A 22,092-nucleotide genomic window follows, 5' to 3' on the forward strand; every position below is an offset into this window, starting at 1 on the left:
TCTTAGCTTCATTTTTAAGAATAGAAAATCAACACGTTTGAAAGACACTGAAATCAAGTTTTGTATTTAATAGTTTCAATTAGAACATTTGACATATCACATTGAGTTGGTGAAATACATTTCTTGCTTGAAAGTTTAAGTACATCTAGATATGTGTACACAATTTATTGTGATGAAAAATACCTGCCCAGCATCTTTGATAATTATGTCTATATTGGACAATTCAGCAGGTCACGACTTCAATTCAGTGCAAATGGAAGTACATTTCACATTTTGTCTTTTGTTATTCAGCAGACATTTTTACCCAAAGTGACTTGCAAGTAAGGCAATGCAATTAAGTGTTAGAGGACAGTGACTCAGAAAGAGCTGTGGTACAAATTCTCAAGTAGCTGTTCACAGAAGAGCTGAGTTTTCAGAGGTTTCTTGAATGCACCAAGGGAACCAGCAGACTTTATAGGGCACCTTATTCCACCATCATGAAACTGCAAATGAAAAGAGTCTGGATTGTGATATGTGGAGAGAGCTTGTTTAGGTTGACATGCACGTGCCACTGCATTATGAATCATCTACAGAGGTGCATAGTTGCAGTAGTAGTTGTGAGATGATCAACACTTGGACTAGGAATTGTGATTCTCAGTAAAGGTATAGATGAATCCACCTGATGTGAAACAAAGTGAATCTACTTGACCTTCACAGTGAAGTTTGATTGTAGAGGTCGGGGTAGCACATTTGACTTTCATGCAGGAAATTTAAGTTTTTGTCCCGTCACAATCCAAAAATGATTGTTTGCTTGTTGAACTGTAACCAGGATCATTCCCCAACCTTGAGTGTTCTAGTTGTGTAACCGTAACCATAGTTTTTTCATTACAAACACAATAACGTTTACTACACTTGCTCTGCCAAAATATTGCACAACTGACAGCATGATTCCTGGTGATGTTTGAGCCCCAAACCAGCCAAAAGAGGTTGTGGTAGGTGGCCTGACCTGAGCCGATGAGAACACAAGCGAGGACAGCTGCCGGGGACAGCTGCCACCATTTGGAGAGCAATAGTGGATTTTAACCGTTCGTGTTATTAGGCTGGCTCTCAGACTGGATTCATAGCTACTGCACACTGTTTTCAAGCTTCAAGACAATGCAGACTCACTTGTTCCACCCCAACAGACTGCTTTATTAAAACACTATCTACTTTAGTTGTGGAGGAAGAAGACAAATGTTTTGCTGGTTCTGTTAGTGTTGTTTCCTTATTCTTGGGCTTTTTATTGAACCCCCTTTTTTAACATACAGTCATAGACAGGGACATATGTGCCTGCAAGCCAGCAGGCCAGTTACTGATGTGCTCTGCATGCTTATGACACACTGTATCTGTATCTGGGTTAACAAAACCCTCTTCATCCCAAAATGATTACATAATAGGTTTATTGTCACAACTTATTGCTGAAATACTACTACTACAACTAGCTGAAATAGTACTACTACTACTACTACTAATGACAACAATACTACTACTAATAATAATAATATTAATCATCATCATCATACATTGATTCATTTGTATAGCACCTTTCAAGAGCAGACATCACAAAGTGCTTCACAATAAAAAGAAACCAAAAACAAATAAAAAACAAAACAAATAAGTGCAGACATTCAATGTAGATATCCAAAAACACAAATGGGTCATTAGCTGATTTTAAAGAGCTTAAATCCAGTGAGAGAGAGTTCCAAAGTTTAGTAGGTACAACCTCAAAAGCAAAATCTCCTTTTGTCTTGAGCCTGGCGCAAGGGACAACCAGCAAACCCTGATCCAAGGACTTCAGACTCCCGCTGGTATTATATGGCTGCAGTAGCTCTTTGTAGGCAGGTGCCTGACCATGCAAGGCTCTGAACAGGATTACAAGGATGTTGAATGGGATTCTGAATTTGATGGGAAGCCAGTCTAAAGACATCAGGATTGGATGAGACATTTTTGGAGGACTTGGCCAGGACCTTGGCAGCAGCATTTTAGACCACTTTTAAGTGATTCAGGCATGTCTCTCTAATATATTTGAAAAGGGAATTGCAGTAATGAAGATGGGAGGAAATGAAGGCCTGTATCATAATCTTCAATACAGCTATGGTACCAATGGGCCTGAGTATAGCAATGTTTCTCAGCTGGTATAAACAGGAGTGAACCAAACTATTTACGTGCTGGTAAAGACAAAAAGCTTGAGCCATAGAAATACCCAAATTACAAAGGTTAAGTTTGACAGAGGTAGATAAAAAGCCATGACTTCCTATTGGGGCGTCATCAGAAATGCAGAAATGAGAACTTGTGTTTTATCAGTATTCAGATGTAGCAAATGATCTGCCATCCAATATTTTAGCATTGAGGCAGTTGAGTAGAAAAGAGAATTTTATAACATTTTACACTAAGCAAATACAAATAGCAATGGGCCCTGGACAGAGTTAAAATTATTTGAACTATAAAGTCCGGTCTGACAGGTATGATGAGAGCCAATACAAAGCTGATCCTGCAGGCTCACTTAATGTTGGAACAGCCCATCTGACTAGATGTTACATACCCGAGGTCACAATTCAATTTGATTCGATTCTCAATCTTTTTTTTTGGTCCTTTTAGCACAGATGCCTATGCCATTTTTAGAATAGTCATGAGTGATATAATCTCCATCAGTTGTTTGCAATGTTCCACACTAATATAATTTGGAAACTTACTGTGAACAAAAGAATGATCGAGTGACCCCTTTCTAACTGCAGTGTGCACTCTTCATATTAGATGATATTCAAGTTCACAACAAAACAAAAACTAAATTAAAACATCCATGTCCATAGCCATTATAAGAGAACTACTGGATTACTTAACTTCAGTAATCTTTAAAGTAAGAGACTGAGAACAGAAGTCGTCGAACAGCCAACTGGGATCTTTATTGATGACGCAGCCAAACACTGCACAAATCAATGAGACATCAACAGCAGAATAGTTAAACAGCAAAACAGTCCCACCCTCACGCCCCTCCAGACTCTTTATACTACTGGTCGACGTGTGGGTGTCACTTGTTATTGTGTGCGTATCAGGTCAACTTGACCTGGCCTGTTCCAGCCAAGATTCGGTTTCCTGGAATTCTACTCATAAGTGTTGGCGTCCTGATCTCCTTTGGGGATATCAATATGGTAAAAACAACTCCTTACAAGGCTTGTTACGACATCCCCAAACTGATACAACTATTGACCTTTCACCTTTCTTGTTGTTTTCACATTTCACTTATGATGCACACATATCTGCCTCTACACCATCACTGAACAATTAAGTGTGTTAACTGTCCTAACAGTGTCCTAACTGTATCCTAACAGTAGCATCTCTGGTGCTACAAATACCCAGTGGCGTGCACTGACTTTTTGAAGGGCGGGGGCGAAAAGAAAAAAAGGTCACATACTGCGCGTTCTCGCCACTGAAGAGGGCACTTTAGCACACATTTTTGCCACCCAAGAGGGCAGTTTAGTGTGTTTTGCTGACCAGGTGGGCACCTTAGCACGCGTTTTGGCTCCCAAGAGGGCACTTTAGCCCGTGTTTTTCAACAATTGGGCCACGAGGGGCCTTGTGCACACCACTGCAAATACCCCTAATAGCGCTAGTTATTGCTTTAGTGCAGACATCCCAACTCTCCTGGAAGTTCCAAGAGTCTCCCGCATATTGATAGCGGCTCCCTGACGCCCGCAAATTATATACAATCTCCCGGAATCTGCAGTGAGCAAGCAAGAGCGCACACCAGAGAGTGACTGCGCGCCTGTGTTTGTGTGACTATCAACGCAGCTCGTGTGAGAACAAAGCATCCTGATAACTCTGTGTTGCTGCTTATTATCTTTTTACCGGCTGCAGGTTCAAGTTAGAAGAGGTAATGTTGACTCACCACATTTCAACACGTCTGTGTTTTTTTTTTAATCTTGACTCGACTGTGGGACGTGACATGGGGGGTGTGGCTACATCCTCGATTCCTCCATTGATTTCGAAGGTCGAGATCATGATGTCATTTCGATCGAAGATCGTGACACCCCTATTCCTTAGTGATAAAAGATTATTAGAAGATAAAGATTATTATTAAAACTAGGCATGTAGTCCAGATTAGATTTTTTTGAGAAATGGTTGAACAGCAGCTTGTGTTAAATAAACTATAACATGACCAGACATCAGTGAGTTATTGATTACACATGGACCAGTGGAATCAATAACATTTTTTAGCAAAGAAGTGGGTACAATGTCAAGGACACTACTGGAGGTTTCATAGTACAAACCAGATTTGTGAGCTTGTTTAGTGAGATTAGAGAAAAACTCTCCATGTGCTGGGGAGAGGGAATGATTCTCCTAAGTAATTTATCTTATCGACAAAGAAGAAGAGAAAGTTGTTGCACTCATCGACTGAAGGAATTGAAACAGCAGGCAATAGGAGAGACAATGTTACTGATGGTTTCATTTTCCTCTGCCAGGTTTTGGTCACTAAACAAATGTCATGTAATTTTTAAAAGTCTACCTGATAATGAGACATACTGAAATATCACTGTTAGCAGACAGACTCAGTACAGGAGAGATGTGAGAGACTGAGTCTCTCACATCTCTCAGCCTGTATGATATACGTTATTATCACTTCTTCTGAGCCATTGGACTGCTGCTTCCTCTGATTCTGGTATCACACCTGTTGGAATACAATATTTTCTTTTTCTCAAATAATCCTTCAAATCTGAGTGACATTGCAGATCGCTCCATCAGAGCACCACACAGGCTGAGTGAATGTTCATTTCGTAGTTGATTTAACTGTCATATCACATCTGCATCAGCGGCAGTGGTGCTGAATCCTGTGTTGAAACCCCTCATTAATGTTTCGTTACACTCTGATTGCTGATTGACCAGATTGAGATTGCTGGCATCAAAGCGGTTTCCTTTCCCAGTCACCCCCTGCTCTACTCTATATTTCTTTCTTCATCCTTCCTGTCTCTCAAGCTTTAAGGGTTTATTTGGGTTTGGTTTAGGTCAGGCCTGATTGCTCTTTATTCAGGTCTGCTTTCTCTGTCTCTGACTCCAACACAGAGATTCAGCGAAAGTAAAACACAATACAATGAAAAGAAGGATAGAAGATTAACCTTGTATTGTATCTCCCACATTTCAGCAAGTATCAGAGATTAGAATATACTGCTTTGTCTGAGGCTTGTGGGCCTCTGACTGTCTAAAAGGAAAACACTTTTCTGATGTTATCAGCATCATATTTGCCACCCCTGTGAATATTACAGCCTACCTGCTGTTTACAACCATTAAACAGCAATCAGCTTTACATTTCCTTCTTGGGATGAGGACGGTATTTCCTACTTGCATATTGTAGCATAGTCCCTGGACTCAATTTCAGCCCTTAATATATTTCATCCAATGCAACATTGAAATTAAAATCACTGGTTATTCATTTTCATTTCCTTCTCATGTCTTTTTTTCTCCTTCCTGATGTGGATTTCAAGTCACAATATTTTCACTTTTGATAAAATTACTGAGTTGCTTCCTGTGTTTTGGCATTAAGTTTTAATGACATGCAGCATTCATTGGCAGAGATGAGAGGGCGGTTGGTTTGAAAGGCTCTCTGAAGTGTAACGCTGCACCCAAATGGCTCATTGGGCTTTCATGCCAATTTGGTATGATCTCTGCCATCTCAAAATGTAAATAAAAAAGCTTATGCAAATGGGAAGGATTTTATATTTCTGCAAGGATTTAAATGTTTGTTTACTCATATGACTCCCAAAGAGGATGTGTGTTTTTTTCCTTTTTTTATATGAAGCTGGTAGGAATATGAATATGCAAATAGTGCCAGTTTATTTTTCCGTTCGTTGACAGGTTTTGATTATCTTTTGGGATATAATAAGTGTATAAGAGACATGAGGTAAGATGCTACATAATTCAGCAAAAACCTCACATACGATGCATTTTTTTTGCCCCATTTAAAGATATAATGCTGTCTTGATGGGATGAGTCATTAAATGTAGGCTACAACAACATCAAAAGGGCAAAAAAATAATAAACAGATAAAGGGCACAGTTTTTCAAAAACATAAATATTAATACAAAACTAAAAAATATCTTTTCATCTCTGTGTTGTAAATTAATTAATCAGTCATTTTAAAATCTCTTAATGTCTTGCCATTCCAGTTGCTTTAAAATGTAGTAATAACATAACAAAAGACAAATACTGGAAACACATAAATGTCTCACTGAACGAGGTCATTTAAATCCACTGCAGGTTGTACAACTCTATGTTATCAGTAAAGAAGCCACTGCATCCATCACAGTGACCCCGGGATTCAATCTCTGTCTAGTTAAAATGTCCTTGAGCTTCAGATCATGAATGAGATAGTATGTTTACCCTCTAGATAAAAACGTCACCCTTCAGATATCCTACCAAAGGGCACGCATTCAGGACCGGCTCAACATGGCAACATTAACGAGAAAGAGCTTCCTCAGTCAGGTTTCAGTGCTTGCCTCCAGCAGTTTGCACGGCTGCCCAGCTATTGTAACGCTCAGTACGCTGGCTCTCATCACTCCACACACACTCACACAAATGCATACACATGTGAATATCCACAATATGCATACTTTGGATTCTGCCAGCTGTCCGGTAAAAGGATCACTAGTCACTGCAAAATGTTGTTCTGTGGAAATCGTCCCATTAAAACCTGTTAATTACATCTGGCTTCATGCAGTCCATCGACAATTTGGAGCAATACGTAGAATCGGGCATTGAAATGTGTTTTAACAGCAGATAGTCAAGAGTACTTTTTTTTTTTTTTTTTTTTTACAAATAAGGAAACAGTAGTACAGAGCATGGTTGCACTTATTGGTACAAAAAACAAAATTATGTAGACTCAACCTGGTCACTTACCTTAAAAAACTAAAAAAAAAAAAATCAAAAGTATACTGTACCACTTGTATTAATAGGCCAGTGAAATGGGGTTTGTATAATCAGCTCCAGTACAACTGTACCTTTTATAATTGTCCTTATATTGATATATATACTCATCTATTGAGTCTTTGACACAGCTTTAGTTTATTTTAGTTTATTTTACATTGAATGGTTTCTGTACTTTTTTCTATATTTCTATTTAGACTGTGACTTTTAACCTTAACAGTGTGTTTGGTTGAGTCAATAAGACAATATATCACAAAACAGGCACATAAGAACATATACTACAACATATACTACACCTAATGTTGTTATTTTTTGTCTTTGAGTTCTGAAAATGTTTAAAAATAAAATACAATTGAGATCAGTTCCAAATCTGAATGTTGCAAGGCTAAATGATTGTTGTTTGCAGTGAAAATGCTTCAGGCTAAAGCACAGACACAAATACCCAGACCACACTATTACTACCTTGAGGGATTTTGTTTGTATTATTTGATTCTAATTGGGTCCACAGAGGGTCTACAGAAGCATGCATATTTATACTACTAGTCAAAGAAGTAATTTAAACATGTTTCACAAGCCCACAGGATCAGCAAAAGATAACAGCTGTCATAATTTATTCCAAAACTAAACACTATCACTATTCAAAAGTACCAAACTCCATTCAAAAGTCAGTGATGGCAAAGCAAGAGATCTGTGTGTATGTGTGTGTGTGTGTGTGTGTGTGTGTGTGTGTGTGTGTGTGTGTGTACTTTTCTCTTTAGAGCGACAGAAAGATGGTGAGGTGTGAGAAATGAATTAATTTGATTTTTCAGATATCACATCAAACCATTTCTCAATATCACACCCTCAATATTCCCTCTGGTGAAATTAGCTTTTATATAAACACAACCAGTGGCCATGAGAAAAGAATAATACAGCAACCATCACATGCCCACCATGATTATCTTCAATGTTGTTAATCTTGTATGTTAGTTTATCATTTAATTTGGATTTGGCTGTAAAAATTGAAATATAGTATGTGGACAAAACAGTTTGAAATGCTAAACCTGCACTTTGCCTGGAACTCCAAGGACGATTTGCCCTTAGTTCACAAAGCTTTAAGTCTACACTACCGAGCAGTTTAGACCATATTTCTGCTCAGGTTTTGTGAAAGTGGTTAAAGAGATGACTGTCGCAGGCCCTGACTCTCACATTCCTCTTGACATGGACCGCAGGTCCACCAGAGCTCAGCTCATGTATCTTTCATAGATTCTGCAGCAAAGTTCTTGTCACCTTCATCAGACAGTCACATCACTGAGGGACAAGGACCACATCCCCAGACATCTCTCATCTATCTCATTCTGTCATGAAAGAGAAACTGCTTCTTCCTCTTCCTTTTCTTCACCTCTGTTACTCCCCCGTCATCTCCGTCACAAACCTTCGATTGTCACGTTGGTTTCTGTCTCTTTTCCAATGTGTGCTGGTTATAATGCAGTTAGTACCGCAAAGATTTTCTTAAATGCAGAGTTCTCAACTTTACAAAGTAGAGTGTACTCAGAGGCACGTGAAACTAGTACCTACCAAAGAGCTTAAGACATTGCAGTTTTAAAGCCAGTGCAATGCAATATTAAATGTTCCTTATCTTTTGAAAGTCCCATTAAGTGAAAATGTAGGAGAATATGGGAAGCTGCTGTTCAAGTTTAAACTGTTAAAAAGTAATTTCAGTCTCTTATTCAATTTTCTCATCTGCTTCTTTCATTATATTTCAATTCAATCACTGGGATCCTCTACTGTATTGTGTAATACTTTTTCTCATTAACCGTGCGCATTCTGTGGCTGCATAACTAGAGATACATAAGGCTCAGCATTTAAATACATACAGAGGAATAAAATGTAACATTTAAATCATTTCATAGCTACGATTTATTAATAATAACTTGGACTGGTCCAAATCCAGAAACACAAAACATCCTTTGTTTCCTGCTGTGATGATGTTATTTCATCATGTGTCCATGTGTTTTTAATTTCAATAATTCTGTACGGTGTCCTTAAGTGCCAAGAAAGGCTACTTTAAATAAAATGTATTATTATTATTAATATATCGATGTAAAGTGTGTATTCATTCATAACTCCTAGTATTAGTATTAACTCCTAGATAGTATTACTAATACTGCTAACACTACTGCTAATAGTAGTATTACCACCACCATCAATCCTACATCTAAAAATAATATGAAATAATAAAATGGATTATTAGCAAACAGTCCAGCTGACATGGAGGAGAATTAGCACTCATGGAAGAAGATCAAGTATCTACTCTTTTCTTAGCTCTGCTTTTGTCTCAATCAACACTTGGAAGAAATATTTGTGCTCTTTAGCTGCTAAATGCTCCCCTATGTTCACCAGCTTGCGTGTCACAGCTGAAACAATAGTTGAGAGCTCTGAGAGTTCACCAAGACAGTAAATGTGAAATACACTAAAACAGTCTGAGGAGGAGAAAGTACAGAGTCTGCTGATTTCTCCGTGGGTTCGCTACTATGAATGACCTTTTTGATATGACACATTGTTAACCGTCCATTGTGATATTCATTAGTGCAGCTTTCATTTGAATCAGACAGGTCACTAGTAATATCCTTGTTCGCTATGTAGATGAAGTCTTGCAAATATATCAAGAATCTAGTTTAAAGTGTGTGTTTACTCAGACTGTGTTTTAATATGATTAGGCATGATTTGTTAAACTGTAGTTTCATAAAAATAACTAATGCTGAACAGCTTGGCATTGACCTTTCAGAAGGTTTTTCTTGGGAGCAGATACCACATGTTGTCACACTGTGAAATAATGACTTATCTAGGGGACATCAGGGGAACCATGTAGTCTAAATTGGCTTACAGACATGTACCTCCATGGAAAGGTTGTATAAAATAATACATAAACTGGCCTGACTTACAGAGTACAGATTCTTCCCAAGATGCCCTTGTGATGTTTACTGTGCCCAGGTTAGGTTTTTGTTCATGTGTTCATTTGTTCATATATAATTCCTGTGGTGCACACTTCTGCAGCAGAACACATATGTAATAGGGCATTCAAGACGACCTCAATAACAATTGACGAGAGTTATCTCAATGTTTTCTGAATCTTTTTTTGTGGTTACTGTCCCAATTGAATGTTCCACAGGTACAATAACTGAAACCAAAATAACATTTGCATCATTTTCATTAGAGGGGTGAACAGTGCACAGAAGAATGGCCCAGTTCTGCCAAAAAAAAACTCCCCAAAGACTAAACAAACAAAATAACAAGAGAGATATGATAAGTGACACTAAATATAGCTCTAACACTGGTTGGAGCTCTAATGTTCTAGTTATAAAATGCTCAGACTGAAGCATGACCGAATTTGTTGTTACAGTGTTTTTTTATTTAAAAACCCCAAAAAACCACACGTCAAAACCATTTAAGATCATTACTGAATGGACGTTATGGTTAAGATTTGTCCCATGGTGAGGAAAGCATAGTTTGCCATCTGTAGTAAGAGAGCTCATTCTACTGGCAGAAAAGACATATCATATCAAACAAATGAGATTTCCCTTTATCCTCACAAAATAACACAGCTCTGGTTGTTTGTGTGAATAATACATCATTTAAGAAAGAGTCAGAAAGAGTCAGAAAGGAGAGGTGTACATCTTACTTAAACACTAGTTGCAAAGTTAGTATTCTTTACCATGAAGACTGTTTTTTAACCAAAGTGATTCAGTGGTTTACATTCCTCATGTGATCATTTATGATGGTACCTCTCTTTAATAAGCTTTCCTTTATAAATGGTTTGGGTTGTGACCAATTGTTTTGTTAATGGTTAACAAATCACCTCTAATACTCTATACATCAGCAGTAAGATATTCATAAGAACAACTTTTGGGTTGATAACTTAATTATGAATAATCTCTTGGCTTGCTTTACATGTTCCTCCAGCATGACACTTGTTTCATTAAATTCATCAGTAAGCTTCCTGTAAGACCCTAATGACGAAAAAGATAAATGGCTTTTCGTGTCCCTTGCCCGGACGCGGGTCACCGGGGCCCCCCCCCCCTGGAGTCAGGCCTGGGGGTGGGGGTCGGGGGCGAGCGCCTGGTGGCCGGGCCTTCGCCCATGGGGCCTGGCCGGGCACAGCCCGAAGAGGGGACATGGGACGCTGCTCCCACAGACTCACCACCAGTGGGAGGGGCCAAAGGGGTCAGGTGCATTGTGAGCTGGGCGGCAGCCGAAGGCGGGGACCTTGCCGGTCCGACCCTTGGCTGCAGAAGCTAGCTCTAGGGACATGGAACGTCACCTCTCTGGTGGGGGAGGAGCCTGAACTGGTGCACGAGGTTGAGAAGTTCAGGCTAGATATAGTCGGCCTCACCTCGACGCATAGCAAGGGCTCTGGAACCAGTCTTCTCGAGAGGGGTTGGACTCTCGTCCACTCTGGAGTTGCCTCTGGTGAGAGGCAGGGGTGGCAATACTTATTGCCCCCCGGCTTGGTGCCTGTATGTTGAAGTTTACCCCAGTAGACGAGAGGGTAGCCTCCCTCCGCCTTCGGGTGGGGGGACGGATCCTGACTGTTGTTTGTGCCTATGGTCCAAACAGTATTCGTGTCCCTTGCCCGGATTCATGTCAATACAACATCAGTCTAACCTTCAATAAGCGTAATGTTATCCATCATGTATTATTTATCCTTTTAACTGAATTTACAGGATTTTGTCTTAGTGGTATTAAATACTGATGCATAAAGTATCGCAACATGCATTGACACAGATGACACAACATATAAAGGATTTTTCAATAACCCTTTCTATCGCAGTGCAGGACTAGTGTATGTGCAGTCAGTCCAGCACACCAATCAACTGATACATAATATAGGATATACGTCATAAAACTGAATGGTGCTAAAATGGCCATCTCACTACTAAATTAGGATACAGTTAAGATATGTTTTACTTTTGTAGTCTGACTTATAGCAAGTATTCATCTTCTGTCTTTAATTTAAAATAAGAATTTCTACATTTGAGCTTTTTCTCCACCCTCCAGCTCCTGCTACACTTTTTCCTTTGGCCTCTTTGGTCAATCCTGTTACGGCCCTGTCACTCAGTTACACATGGGAACAGCAGGAGTGCATTTAATGTGATCCAAGCCCTGCCATTTCAGCTCACTTGATAATGTAATGTTTTACAGCATAAGGGTGGACACACTACTGATGGGAACAACCTCTAATCTCTACATGTTTCTACAAATAGCTCTGCTCATAGGCTACCATAGACGGGCAGTCAGGGAGAATCCAGATTACATTCTTCTGTGAGCATTTTATTCCTCTTACTTATTCTTTCACTCTGGCCTTTTTTGAATCATTATATGCTACTCTTAATATCTTTAGTATGAAAAAATGCGAGGGCTCTTGGGCTCTGCAGCGTCACACTTGAAACTTTTAAGGATTCATAGGGAAAAGAAAAGTGTTTGAAATGGATTCCGGCAAGACCTTGTACATATTTTATGTTATTAAGTTTGATGATGCCACTGCGCACCATTTGAGCAGAATTTCTTTTAATGGAGTTTGGTGCAAGTCAAATTAGAACCACTACACTTTTAATAATGCTTATAATTAATTTAATTGATCTGCCTGGTCAGCAGTATCATGGTTATGTATTCATCAGTGCCAATAAAAAAAAAACGTTTACTGAAACTGACTCACTCTTCACATACATTCTGTGTCTTAGTGTCTTTGTGAAGTTTTAAGGAAATAACATACATTAATTAGTAAAAAATATAATTTCTTAGAGGTCTATTTTGTAAATGAACGTGTCATAGCCTCCTTCCACCTGAGGTTTACACAGTGCAGAGAAGCTTTAGTCTGGTGAGTCTTTGAATCAGTTTGCAAAGCTCAATTTAATCAGTGGATCATCAGAATAAATTTGACTTGCCTTTTGATCGTGGTAATAGAATTATGCTCCTTGCATGACAAAAGATAGAAGAAGTCAAATTGAAAAGAAAGGTCAAGAAAAACAGAAACGTCTTTGCAGAAATATTAAAAATGGCAAACGATGTGATGCTGCTTTATGTCACAAAGCACTTCTCAAATGAAAACAGCAGCTTCTTGAATCAAGATAAATGCACAGATTAAACAAACATGAAACTTCATTTTTATACTTTGACAACATTGCAGTTGGCAGTAATAACGGTACCTTGCTTATGAAATGGCACCATAAGTTCTGAACTCATTTCATTTGACAGCAAGAGTAAATCACTTTCATTCAAAAGGCCTTTGCTAGACAGGAAATGTATAAGGAAAAGCTTTGTGTTGTGTAGTAAAATACCACATAGGAGACATTCATTTAAAGAGGGAACAATCTTCCTCAAAGACCACCAAAAAAGAGGTCAAGCTCTCTTTGAATGTAATCTTTACTGATCGAGCTTTAGTGGAAAGGACAACCAGACTAAACCAATTGTCTTCTGCTTTTAATTGCAGAGAAGCCTCACTCACCTGAGTTACGAGGCAATTATCTCCAACAGCAACAACACTTTGATAACACAATCATTACTGGACATTTCAGGTGCCACCACTGTGTCTGTCCTGCAAGTCACACTTTGATCCCCTGTGACAACTAAGAGAACTCACCTGAGACACACAGAGACTGGCCATGGCAGGACAAAGAAAATCGATGAAAGCAACTTAATGTGGTAAAATCATGTTGACACTGAGCCAAGCTTGATGGAGTACAGGGCCAAGCAGGGCAAAGCCAGCAGACTGCTTTACTAAGAAGATCTTAATTCGAATGAAAATATAAAGCTACTTATTTGTATGTAGAATAGATATAGAATATTTGATTTAAATTTGTGAAAGAGTGCTTCAGGGAGCATGAGACAACATTTTCACACATGGATTGTCCACCACAGAGTCCAGACCTTAACCCCATTGAGAATCTTTGGGATGTGCTGGAGAAGGCTTTGCGCAGTGATCCGACTCTCCAATCATCAATACAAGATCTTGGTGAAAATTAATGCCACACTGAGTGGAAATAAATCTATTGACATTGCAGAAGTCTATCAAAACAATGCCACAGTGAATGCGTGTCGTAATCAAAGCTAAAGGCGGTCCAATGACTGAGAACACTCAGGAAGAATAACATCACACAGAAACTGCTGGTGTCCTTCTACCGAGCCTCCATCAAGAGCATACTAACTTACTGGATCTGCATATGGTACACCAGCTGCACAGTGGCTCAGAGGAAAGCACTCCAGAGGGTCATCAACACGGCCCAAAAGATCGCCGGCTGCCCTCTCCCACACTGGAAGAACTACACAGTTCCTGTTGCATCAAAAAAGCGCAGAACATTATAAAGTACTCTTCTCACCCTGGACACTCTCTGTTTGAACTGTTGCCATCAGGCAGACAATTCAGATCAGTTAAAACAAGGACAAACAGATTCAAATACAGCTTTTATCCTACAGCTATTACTACACTCAACACTGCTAATTAACATTGTTTATAGCTGACTGAAATAGGGCTGTGCAATGACAGGATGTAACCGTATGTGGGTATACTTGGGCTGTTTTTATGTATAGTATTTATTGATTATCTCTTTCTTTCTTTTTTTTATGAATGATGCACTGACTGGTGAGCACTTTAACCTCTTAACGTACGCTGTTCCGTCTACGGAACGTGACGGATGTTAAGAGGTAGCGACACGTTCTTCTGAATGTTTTAAACACCAACCCTTAAACATATATACTCATGCCGTACATTGTTAGAAAGCTAAGATTGTCCTGATTCATTCAAGACCACTCACGACTCATATGGTTGCTCACAGTCGTAATAGTATTAGCGATTAGCTTGGCTAGCCACTGCTAAGTGAGAAAAGCTATAATGCTACATACCTTCAAAGTCTTCCTTTTATCCACAACGATCATCTTATGACACAGGACTTTCTGTACAGCTCGCCAAGTATCCATTCTTGTGAAATATGAAATCCGTTTCCATAAAACCGGAATACTTTCCTCAATATGTCCATGTATTTAGTCCAACACGTAATGTAATAACACAAACAACAAACCATATACGTTGCCTCTCCTGCTTCTGACGACACCACACACAAGCCAATCGGTGTTTAGGATTAGGCAGTACATGTCTCCAAAGCCAATGAGGACATGTGACCGACAACAATGACGACATGGCTTTGATTGACTGCTGTTTTAGCCTATGGAAATATTCGGTGAAATGAAGTTGATAACCTTTTAGCCAATAGACTGAGGTTTCCAACGGTGTATGACACTAAACTATCAGTTTGCCTGTCCATAAATAAACTCCAAGCGTAACCGGCGTGCGCCCTGTGCGTAAAAGAGTTGAACCATATATCATTACGCACACGGCATTTTGGTACACGGTTGGTTCTTCTTCGACTTAACATATGACTTATACCAAAATAAACTGATGGATAGATAGACAGATATGGCCAAACAAAACAAATATGGTTATATGTAATAATAATAATAATAATAATAATAATAATAATAATATGGCGTCAGCTTTCATTAGAGACCAAGATTTTGATTGTAGGCAAAGGGGTTGTGAAGTTATAGGTGTTTGACTGCGGTTATACAGCTTTGGTAACCAAGTGTCCATTTGGAGTCTCCAAAAAGGACCTGAGGAAAACGCATGGACATAGGCTACCTGTTGAAAAATAACTCTGAAAAATTCATCTTTTGGTCTTTTGACTTTAAATTTGGACTGCATGAAGCCAAGACCTGTGGCTGTGGCCTCATTGTGTCTATATCTCGCTGAGAGGTCCCTGAATGTCTGTACACATGTCATTGTAAAGGCAAACCTATGGGCGAGTAAACAACCCCATTATTCTAACCTCTGCCACTCTTTGTCAGTAAGTCACAGAATCACACAGACACTTTTACAAGAATCCTGAGAGTGTTTCCTTTCCAATGATACCAGACACATCTCTGAGTCTCAAACTATGTGGGATCTGTGCTGCTCACAACTTGGGCATGTCGTTTAGGCTAACAGCATAAAAAACAGGGGCGTATGTTAAGTGGTTAAAATGTCGTTGTACTTGTGACAATGACAATAAAGATCTATTCTATTATTCTATTCTAACGAAATATTAGAGTGTGGGTTTTTTTGGCCAGGCTGTGTATATTATATATATATATATATTTGTATTTGTATCAGGATCTGAATTTTTTTTATTGCCTGGCCAATTTTAAAAAAATGTCCCCTTTAATGATGCATGCCACCACTCTATCTGTCACACTCCAACTCATGGTGGCAGCTGCACTGTTAGTTGTGGAGTGAGCATGTGCAATGTTGAAATTCAAAGTGAAATATTATAATGCAGAGCAAAAAATATAGTTGAAAGGAACAGGGCTGCAACTAACCAACTAACTAACTAATTCATCGGTTGATCATTTTTTTGATAAATAGATGAATAGGATAAAAACAAATTCATTTCCACTCCAGACAGAACATTATTTCAAGTTGGTACTGCAAAAAAGTGCACAAACTATATCCTTCTGTGCTGCCCCCGGCAACATGCTGCACACATTTACTAGTTTTATGTAGCATAAAGTGCTCCCACAGTTTCGAATATTTCAGTTGGACCATTTTCTCTGCCTCTCCCGATACCGGCTCCGCTCGGCTCCATCTGCAGGTGAAGTAAACTGCTCTGTGGCATAGCGAGTGATGCTAATTGCACGACACAATGAATAGATAATGACATTCGTTGCCAACACTTTTAATAATCGATTTTTTTTCGTTTTATCAATTCGTTGTTACAGTCCTATAAACTATCATAACCAGTTTCAATTTAGACACATTCATTTCATTTTGATCTTATTGTTGTGTTACCACATAATACTGAGACTTAAAACAGCACAGTAGAAGAAGCAGACAGAAAAAAAAGAGGACAGTGATCTAATTTTTTATTTTATTTTATTTATTTTAATTCTGACTTTATTTTACACACAGAATTACTGCAATGTTCATGTGTAATGTAAATGAATCATTTAACAATTTGAGAAAGTCTGACGCAAGCACCTGGTGAGCTTATAGTGACCAGTAACTTATTGGAGTCTCTGCTGGTTGCCTGGCAACTGGTCCCAGCCAACACATGATAATAATAATAATAATAATATAATAATAACTTTATTTATATAGCACCTTTTAAAAACAGAGTTAACAAAGTGCTAAGGCAAAAGCATTAATAAAAAACAAGACACACAACACAGAGAGCAGTAACAAGACTGACATTGACTAGATGAAGGTAGAGGACAATGGAATACTGTAAGGAGATAATGAGAATATAAAAATATATAAAAATAAATAAGACAAAGTAAAAACAAGATTAAATAAAAGACAGTAGCAATAAACAAAACAAACAAACAAACAAATGACATCACATAAAAGCTAGTCTGTAGAAATGAATTTTGAGAAGTGATTTGAAAGAAGGTACTGAATCTGTGAGCCTTATTTCCTCGGGCAGGTTGTACATAGCACCCTCAAAACCACAAATTGTTAATTTTACACTTTGGTTGCTGTATTTCTTCAAGGCCAAGATAAATGACGTGTTCACAGTCACAGATATTTATACCTTTGTACTCAAGGTTAGTGGAACCCCCCTGTAGGCTAGACACTGCATGCATGTTGCTGTCTATTGTTCTCTGTGTGTGTGATTTCTACATTTTTATATATATTTATTCTTTTTTTTCCACCTACTTTCCTGCACATAATAGCTGTTTATGACTGTTACACTTGTTTAACTGTATGTCTTCAATGTGTATATTTTCGTACATTGTATGAGTACCTTGAGCACCACTGGAAACTACAGCTGATTCTGATTCTGGTTTCTATGCTGAGTTAATCTAACTGGCTGCTGGCTCCAGGTAGTCTACATTTTGAAACAGATCTTAGTGGGTATCAATCTTCACATCGAACACTTTGCAACAAAGCACATAAGCATATTCCCCCAAATGTCGAACTATTCCTTTAATGACTCATCTGTAACTGTAACTTCAACACTTGCAGTCACACTTCGAATGCCTGATATGTCAGCTTCAGGCTACCGTAGGTGGTCTTCTCAGCTCATCAAGATGAGTGACAGTTGTTGAGGCAGGGACCTCAATAAACCAACTTATCAAAAAGAATAAACAAAGACTCCTGTATAAAGATTCATCATTTGAAGGGATTAAGAGAATGAGTGATCAGACACTTAAAGAAAACACTGCTGTCACATCCTTTTCACAGATATGTTTTTATTTGTCAAACTGAAAGAGCTTTTTGTTTGAAGCATCATCTTTTTTGCCTGTACACAGTTTCTCGCTCTCCTCTGCCGGCTTAAACCTAACCAGCATTATAATAGGTACTTTTTCTAGATAGTGATTGACACTCATTCTGAGCATGTAAAATGTGAACAGCGGACGCAGAAATACAAAGACAGGATGAGTTCCCACTTTGCTCCCCCTTTTTAACCCGTGAAATGAAGTTTTACAATGCACAAGACAATCAAAGGTGAGTACAAAGTAAAGGGTATTAGATCTTTATGATATACAAAAAACATAATGTGCCTGTGGACATCTTTGTTATACTGTACAGTTCAAACTCACATCATGCAAACTTCCCTTAAAGCTCTGCAGCAGTGCTCACAGGCAGCCAACTACAAAGATCAATCAGAGCAGACCCTGGCCATGATGAAGGTATTTGGCAATAAACAATTGAAGTCAAATGGAAAATGTTCAATACAATTAATCTGTGAGGAATAATTAGTTTATGCTTATTCTGAGTCTATGAACCTAAAGCATGACAGTCACTGATTCACATCAATAACAATTTTCACATATTGGTAATCTATAGCAAAGTCTCTTAGTGGGACTTACATTGAAGTACAGTTTTTTGAGTTTGGCAACATAATACAAGCAAAGTCTCCAAGATCTTCCTATCTTTAGACACATCACGGCCATTATAGTATATTTCATCATACTATATCATAATGTAGAACGCCAGAATACATTTGGCTATTTGTTATCCAGATAACGATCCAAATGGTTAAGTTTTGTTTTCAGACTTCATACAGTTACTTGTCAACTACAACAACATCCATGGTAAAGGTAGGACAGCTTCAAATGTCCTGGCATACAGCAATATAAAGTAAGCTCCAAAACATTGGGTGGTGACAAATTTCTCGTTTTTTTTCTCCTCCATTTTTTTTGCTGTTCTTTTTGTTATTTTAGGTGTAAAATTAAATCCATAAAGTTGTGTTTCCAAAGAAGTTTTATTCATGAAAAATAAAGTGAATGAAATAACAGTGGCACTCTTGTATTTTCTATCTATTCAGGGAACTGATATTATTTGGAAAGGCTGAAGCATAACAATTTTTCCTCTTTCAGGCTGTGCTATAATCACACAACAGATGTATTGCATTTCTACAATACTGAAAGATTGGTCAGTTAAGTGACTGAAAGCTAACACGTCTTTAATTCACATAGGGAGCCTAAAAGTAGACACACTTCTATTCAGCACTTATTGTAGCACATGAGAGCTTTGGGAAAATTAGTCAAGAGTGGAAATTACAAGAGTAATCCGATCCTATTTTCAATCCGTGTTGAACGGACTGTAAAAGTTTGACGCTGCTGCAATACCTCAGCTATATGTTTACTTCCATTTTCTAACCAACCAAGCATTGGTATTCATTTACTGCAGCCAGTTGCAGAGCCCATACAGTGAAAATTGCATAAACAGTTTTCTGATTGGAACACCGGCATATATTTATCCCCTCTAACATTAATGTATCTAAATACTTTGAGCACCCTGAAAGCACTTGAACATGCAGAGCACTGCCGTCGTGTCATGAGAAAACATCTACATCTTAAATGTTTCATTGCTATACAGTATAATAATAATAAAGATTAATCCCCCTGGAATAAACACACTGTCCATGTTTAATTTGGAGTGCTGTACTTTTACTGTGGTCCATCATCACTACAGATTTGAGATAACATATATTAATATATAATTTATCTTGGGCATTTACTCTCTTTTGAAAATAAAGAAATTAATTAGCGTTTATCATATATCATATCAAAGGATTCACAGAAAATAGAAGACTGCTTTTAATATTCCAATTATGCATGAATGCCAATGAATTAAATAACTGCTCTGACTCATTTGACATTTTGTTATAATAATGATAAAGATATCTTAAATAGGTGGCCAAAAATTACATGTGTGGGTTGTTATCAATGAAATCTATCCTGAGCTTTTTAATTGATTCAACTTAGATCTCCAAGACAACAAGAGGACATTAAACACAGATTTTATGAGTCTGACAGCTGAGACAGATCAATCTAAATAAATATATTTAAAAAATGAACAAGCACAAACAATAATCCAAACATCTTAGAAAAAGTATACAGAAAATCAAATAGATACAAATTAAACGAAAATGGAAACTCCTTATGAGAGCATTAAGACATTTCAACTAGAGACAGCCTGTATGAGTCTCAGTATCACTTTTAACTGCAGTGTTTGTTTATCGTCTCACATATCAGTCATCTTCAGTAAGCTTTTGCAGTGTGTTGTAATGTTTCAGAACTATTTAAAAATGCACATAAAAATAGGTCCCTAAATCAAAGCCATTGCTCTCAGGGCAGCAGGTTTTAAATGATTTGTCATAATATACATTTATAATTCACGCACCATGCAGTTTCTTTAGTCTTTTACATATAATACAAGAGCATTAATAGTGTTTTGATTGATGTAGTAATGCCAGTGTCCGTCAAGGTAAAAGCATGGCTTAAGGAAGTGTAGTTGTCAAAGTAAAAATATAATCGATAGTGTGATAACATCAGATTTCTACATAGTATTTTTAGACAGTTTAGTTATGGAATGAAATTGGTTAATCATGTCCAATGAAGCACGGCAGACAGAATTCACATCTTTGTTAAAAAGTGACACTGTACAATAGCTTCCATGGCAACAAGTTAAAACCACAGTGACACCCCCCTTTCCGATCTCCCCAACTCCCCAAATCCCACCCCTCCCATATATATTACAGAAGTTCATTCCAAACAGGATGGTAAATCTCGAGGAGAATAAAAAGACACGTATCGCTTTTAAAGAGTAAATGAAAAGACAAAAGTGGAACAAGGGCAGGTTTTAAATCATTGTACAAAAGAACAAACAGCAACCCACCACAACCAAACACTTATTCTTGAAAAATCCATTGGAAATCAATTTCTTTTTACAGGTTGCACAGTTTATTTTTGAAGTACTGGCAGAGATCCTCCAGTATGCCAAGGGACGGAGAGGGTGGGGGGGGCGGGGGAGGGGGCAGGGGCAGAAAGATGGAGGAAAGGGCTTCATTCTTCCTCTGTGCATCCAAGTACTTCTGCACGCAAAGTGATCCTGCCATACCATGACCAGGGAAGGATCCGGATGAGCCGAGCGTAGATGGGTGGATCTATCACATTCTTTCTGTGCGTGTCGTTGTCAAAGTTGCCTTGGAATACCTACGAAAAAACAGCACCAAAGAGCATTATTATTTTGGCAACTTTATGATACGGATTCCATATATATCAAAAACGAGAACTGTAGTGAAGATTTCGTCTGCATGATGGTGTTTTCCTTTCAAAAACAAACCACCACATAAAAGAGTTTTTTTTTAGCTTCAGCACTATTATGAGGCTTTTAAGAGTTGAAGAATGACAATCAAATTCAAGATCTGAAAACACCACAGCGTACTTTTGAATTCAACATTTTGCAGGAAATATATTCAGCGAAAAAATCAAACACGTCATTGTCTCACGGCTGTCTATTAAAAAGGTGGAGAACATCGTCTCACTTTTCCAGCCTATTACATCGGAGGCCTCATGCCTGAACAGGTACCGAATAAAGTGCAATCCAATCAAGATGTCAATTCACACTCTGCCAATAACAGCGCATTGTCTCAACTCAAACCTATTCTTGTCATTTTTCTTTTATATGACACACGTGAGTACATCACCAGTTACCCCCGTGGAAAATTGTGCATTGTTAGAGTGGCACAGCTGGAAATCCCACCTTCACAATTAGTAACAGGCATTTTCAGTTACGTGTCCTTATGCTTGTTGCTCTTGTTTTCTTTCAGTTGTGTTGTCTTGGTTTTTCACCTTGACGAT

At 38.3% G+C, this 22,092-nt stretch overlaps 1 protein-coding gene across 1 annotated transcript in view; it reads right to left on the reverse strand.

The window, feature by feature from the left end:
• Positions 1–12,710: 12,710 nt before the first annotated feature.
• The window catches only part of LOC128364940 (EGF-like repeat and discoidin I-like domain-containing protein 3), a 95,325-nt gene continuing 85,943 nt past the window's right edge, over positions 12,711–22,092 (reverse strand). Inside the window, exons 10-12 of the mRNA XM_053325556.1 lie at positions 21,350–21,444; positions 14,122–14,242; positions 12,711–12,755 (exon numbers count right to left, since the gene is read on the reverse strand). Of these exons, the coding sequence (XP_053181531.1) occupies positions 12,711–12,755; positions 14,122–14,242; positions 21,350–21,444 (261 nt within the window). The remainder of the gene's footprint in view (positions 12,756–14,121; positions 14,243–21,349; positions 21,445–22,092) is intronic.

Source organism: Scomber japonicus, chromosome 9 (assembly GCF_027409825.1).
Source record: "Scomber japonicus isolate fScoJap1 chromosome 9, fScoJap1.pri, whole genome shotgun sequence".
Classification (NCBI taxonomy): domain Eukaryota; kingdom Metazoa; phylum Chordata; class Actinopteri; order Scombriformes; family Scombridae; genus Scomber; species Scomber japonicus.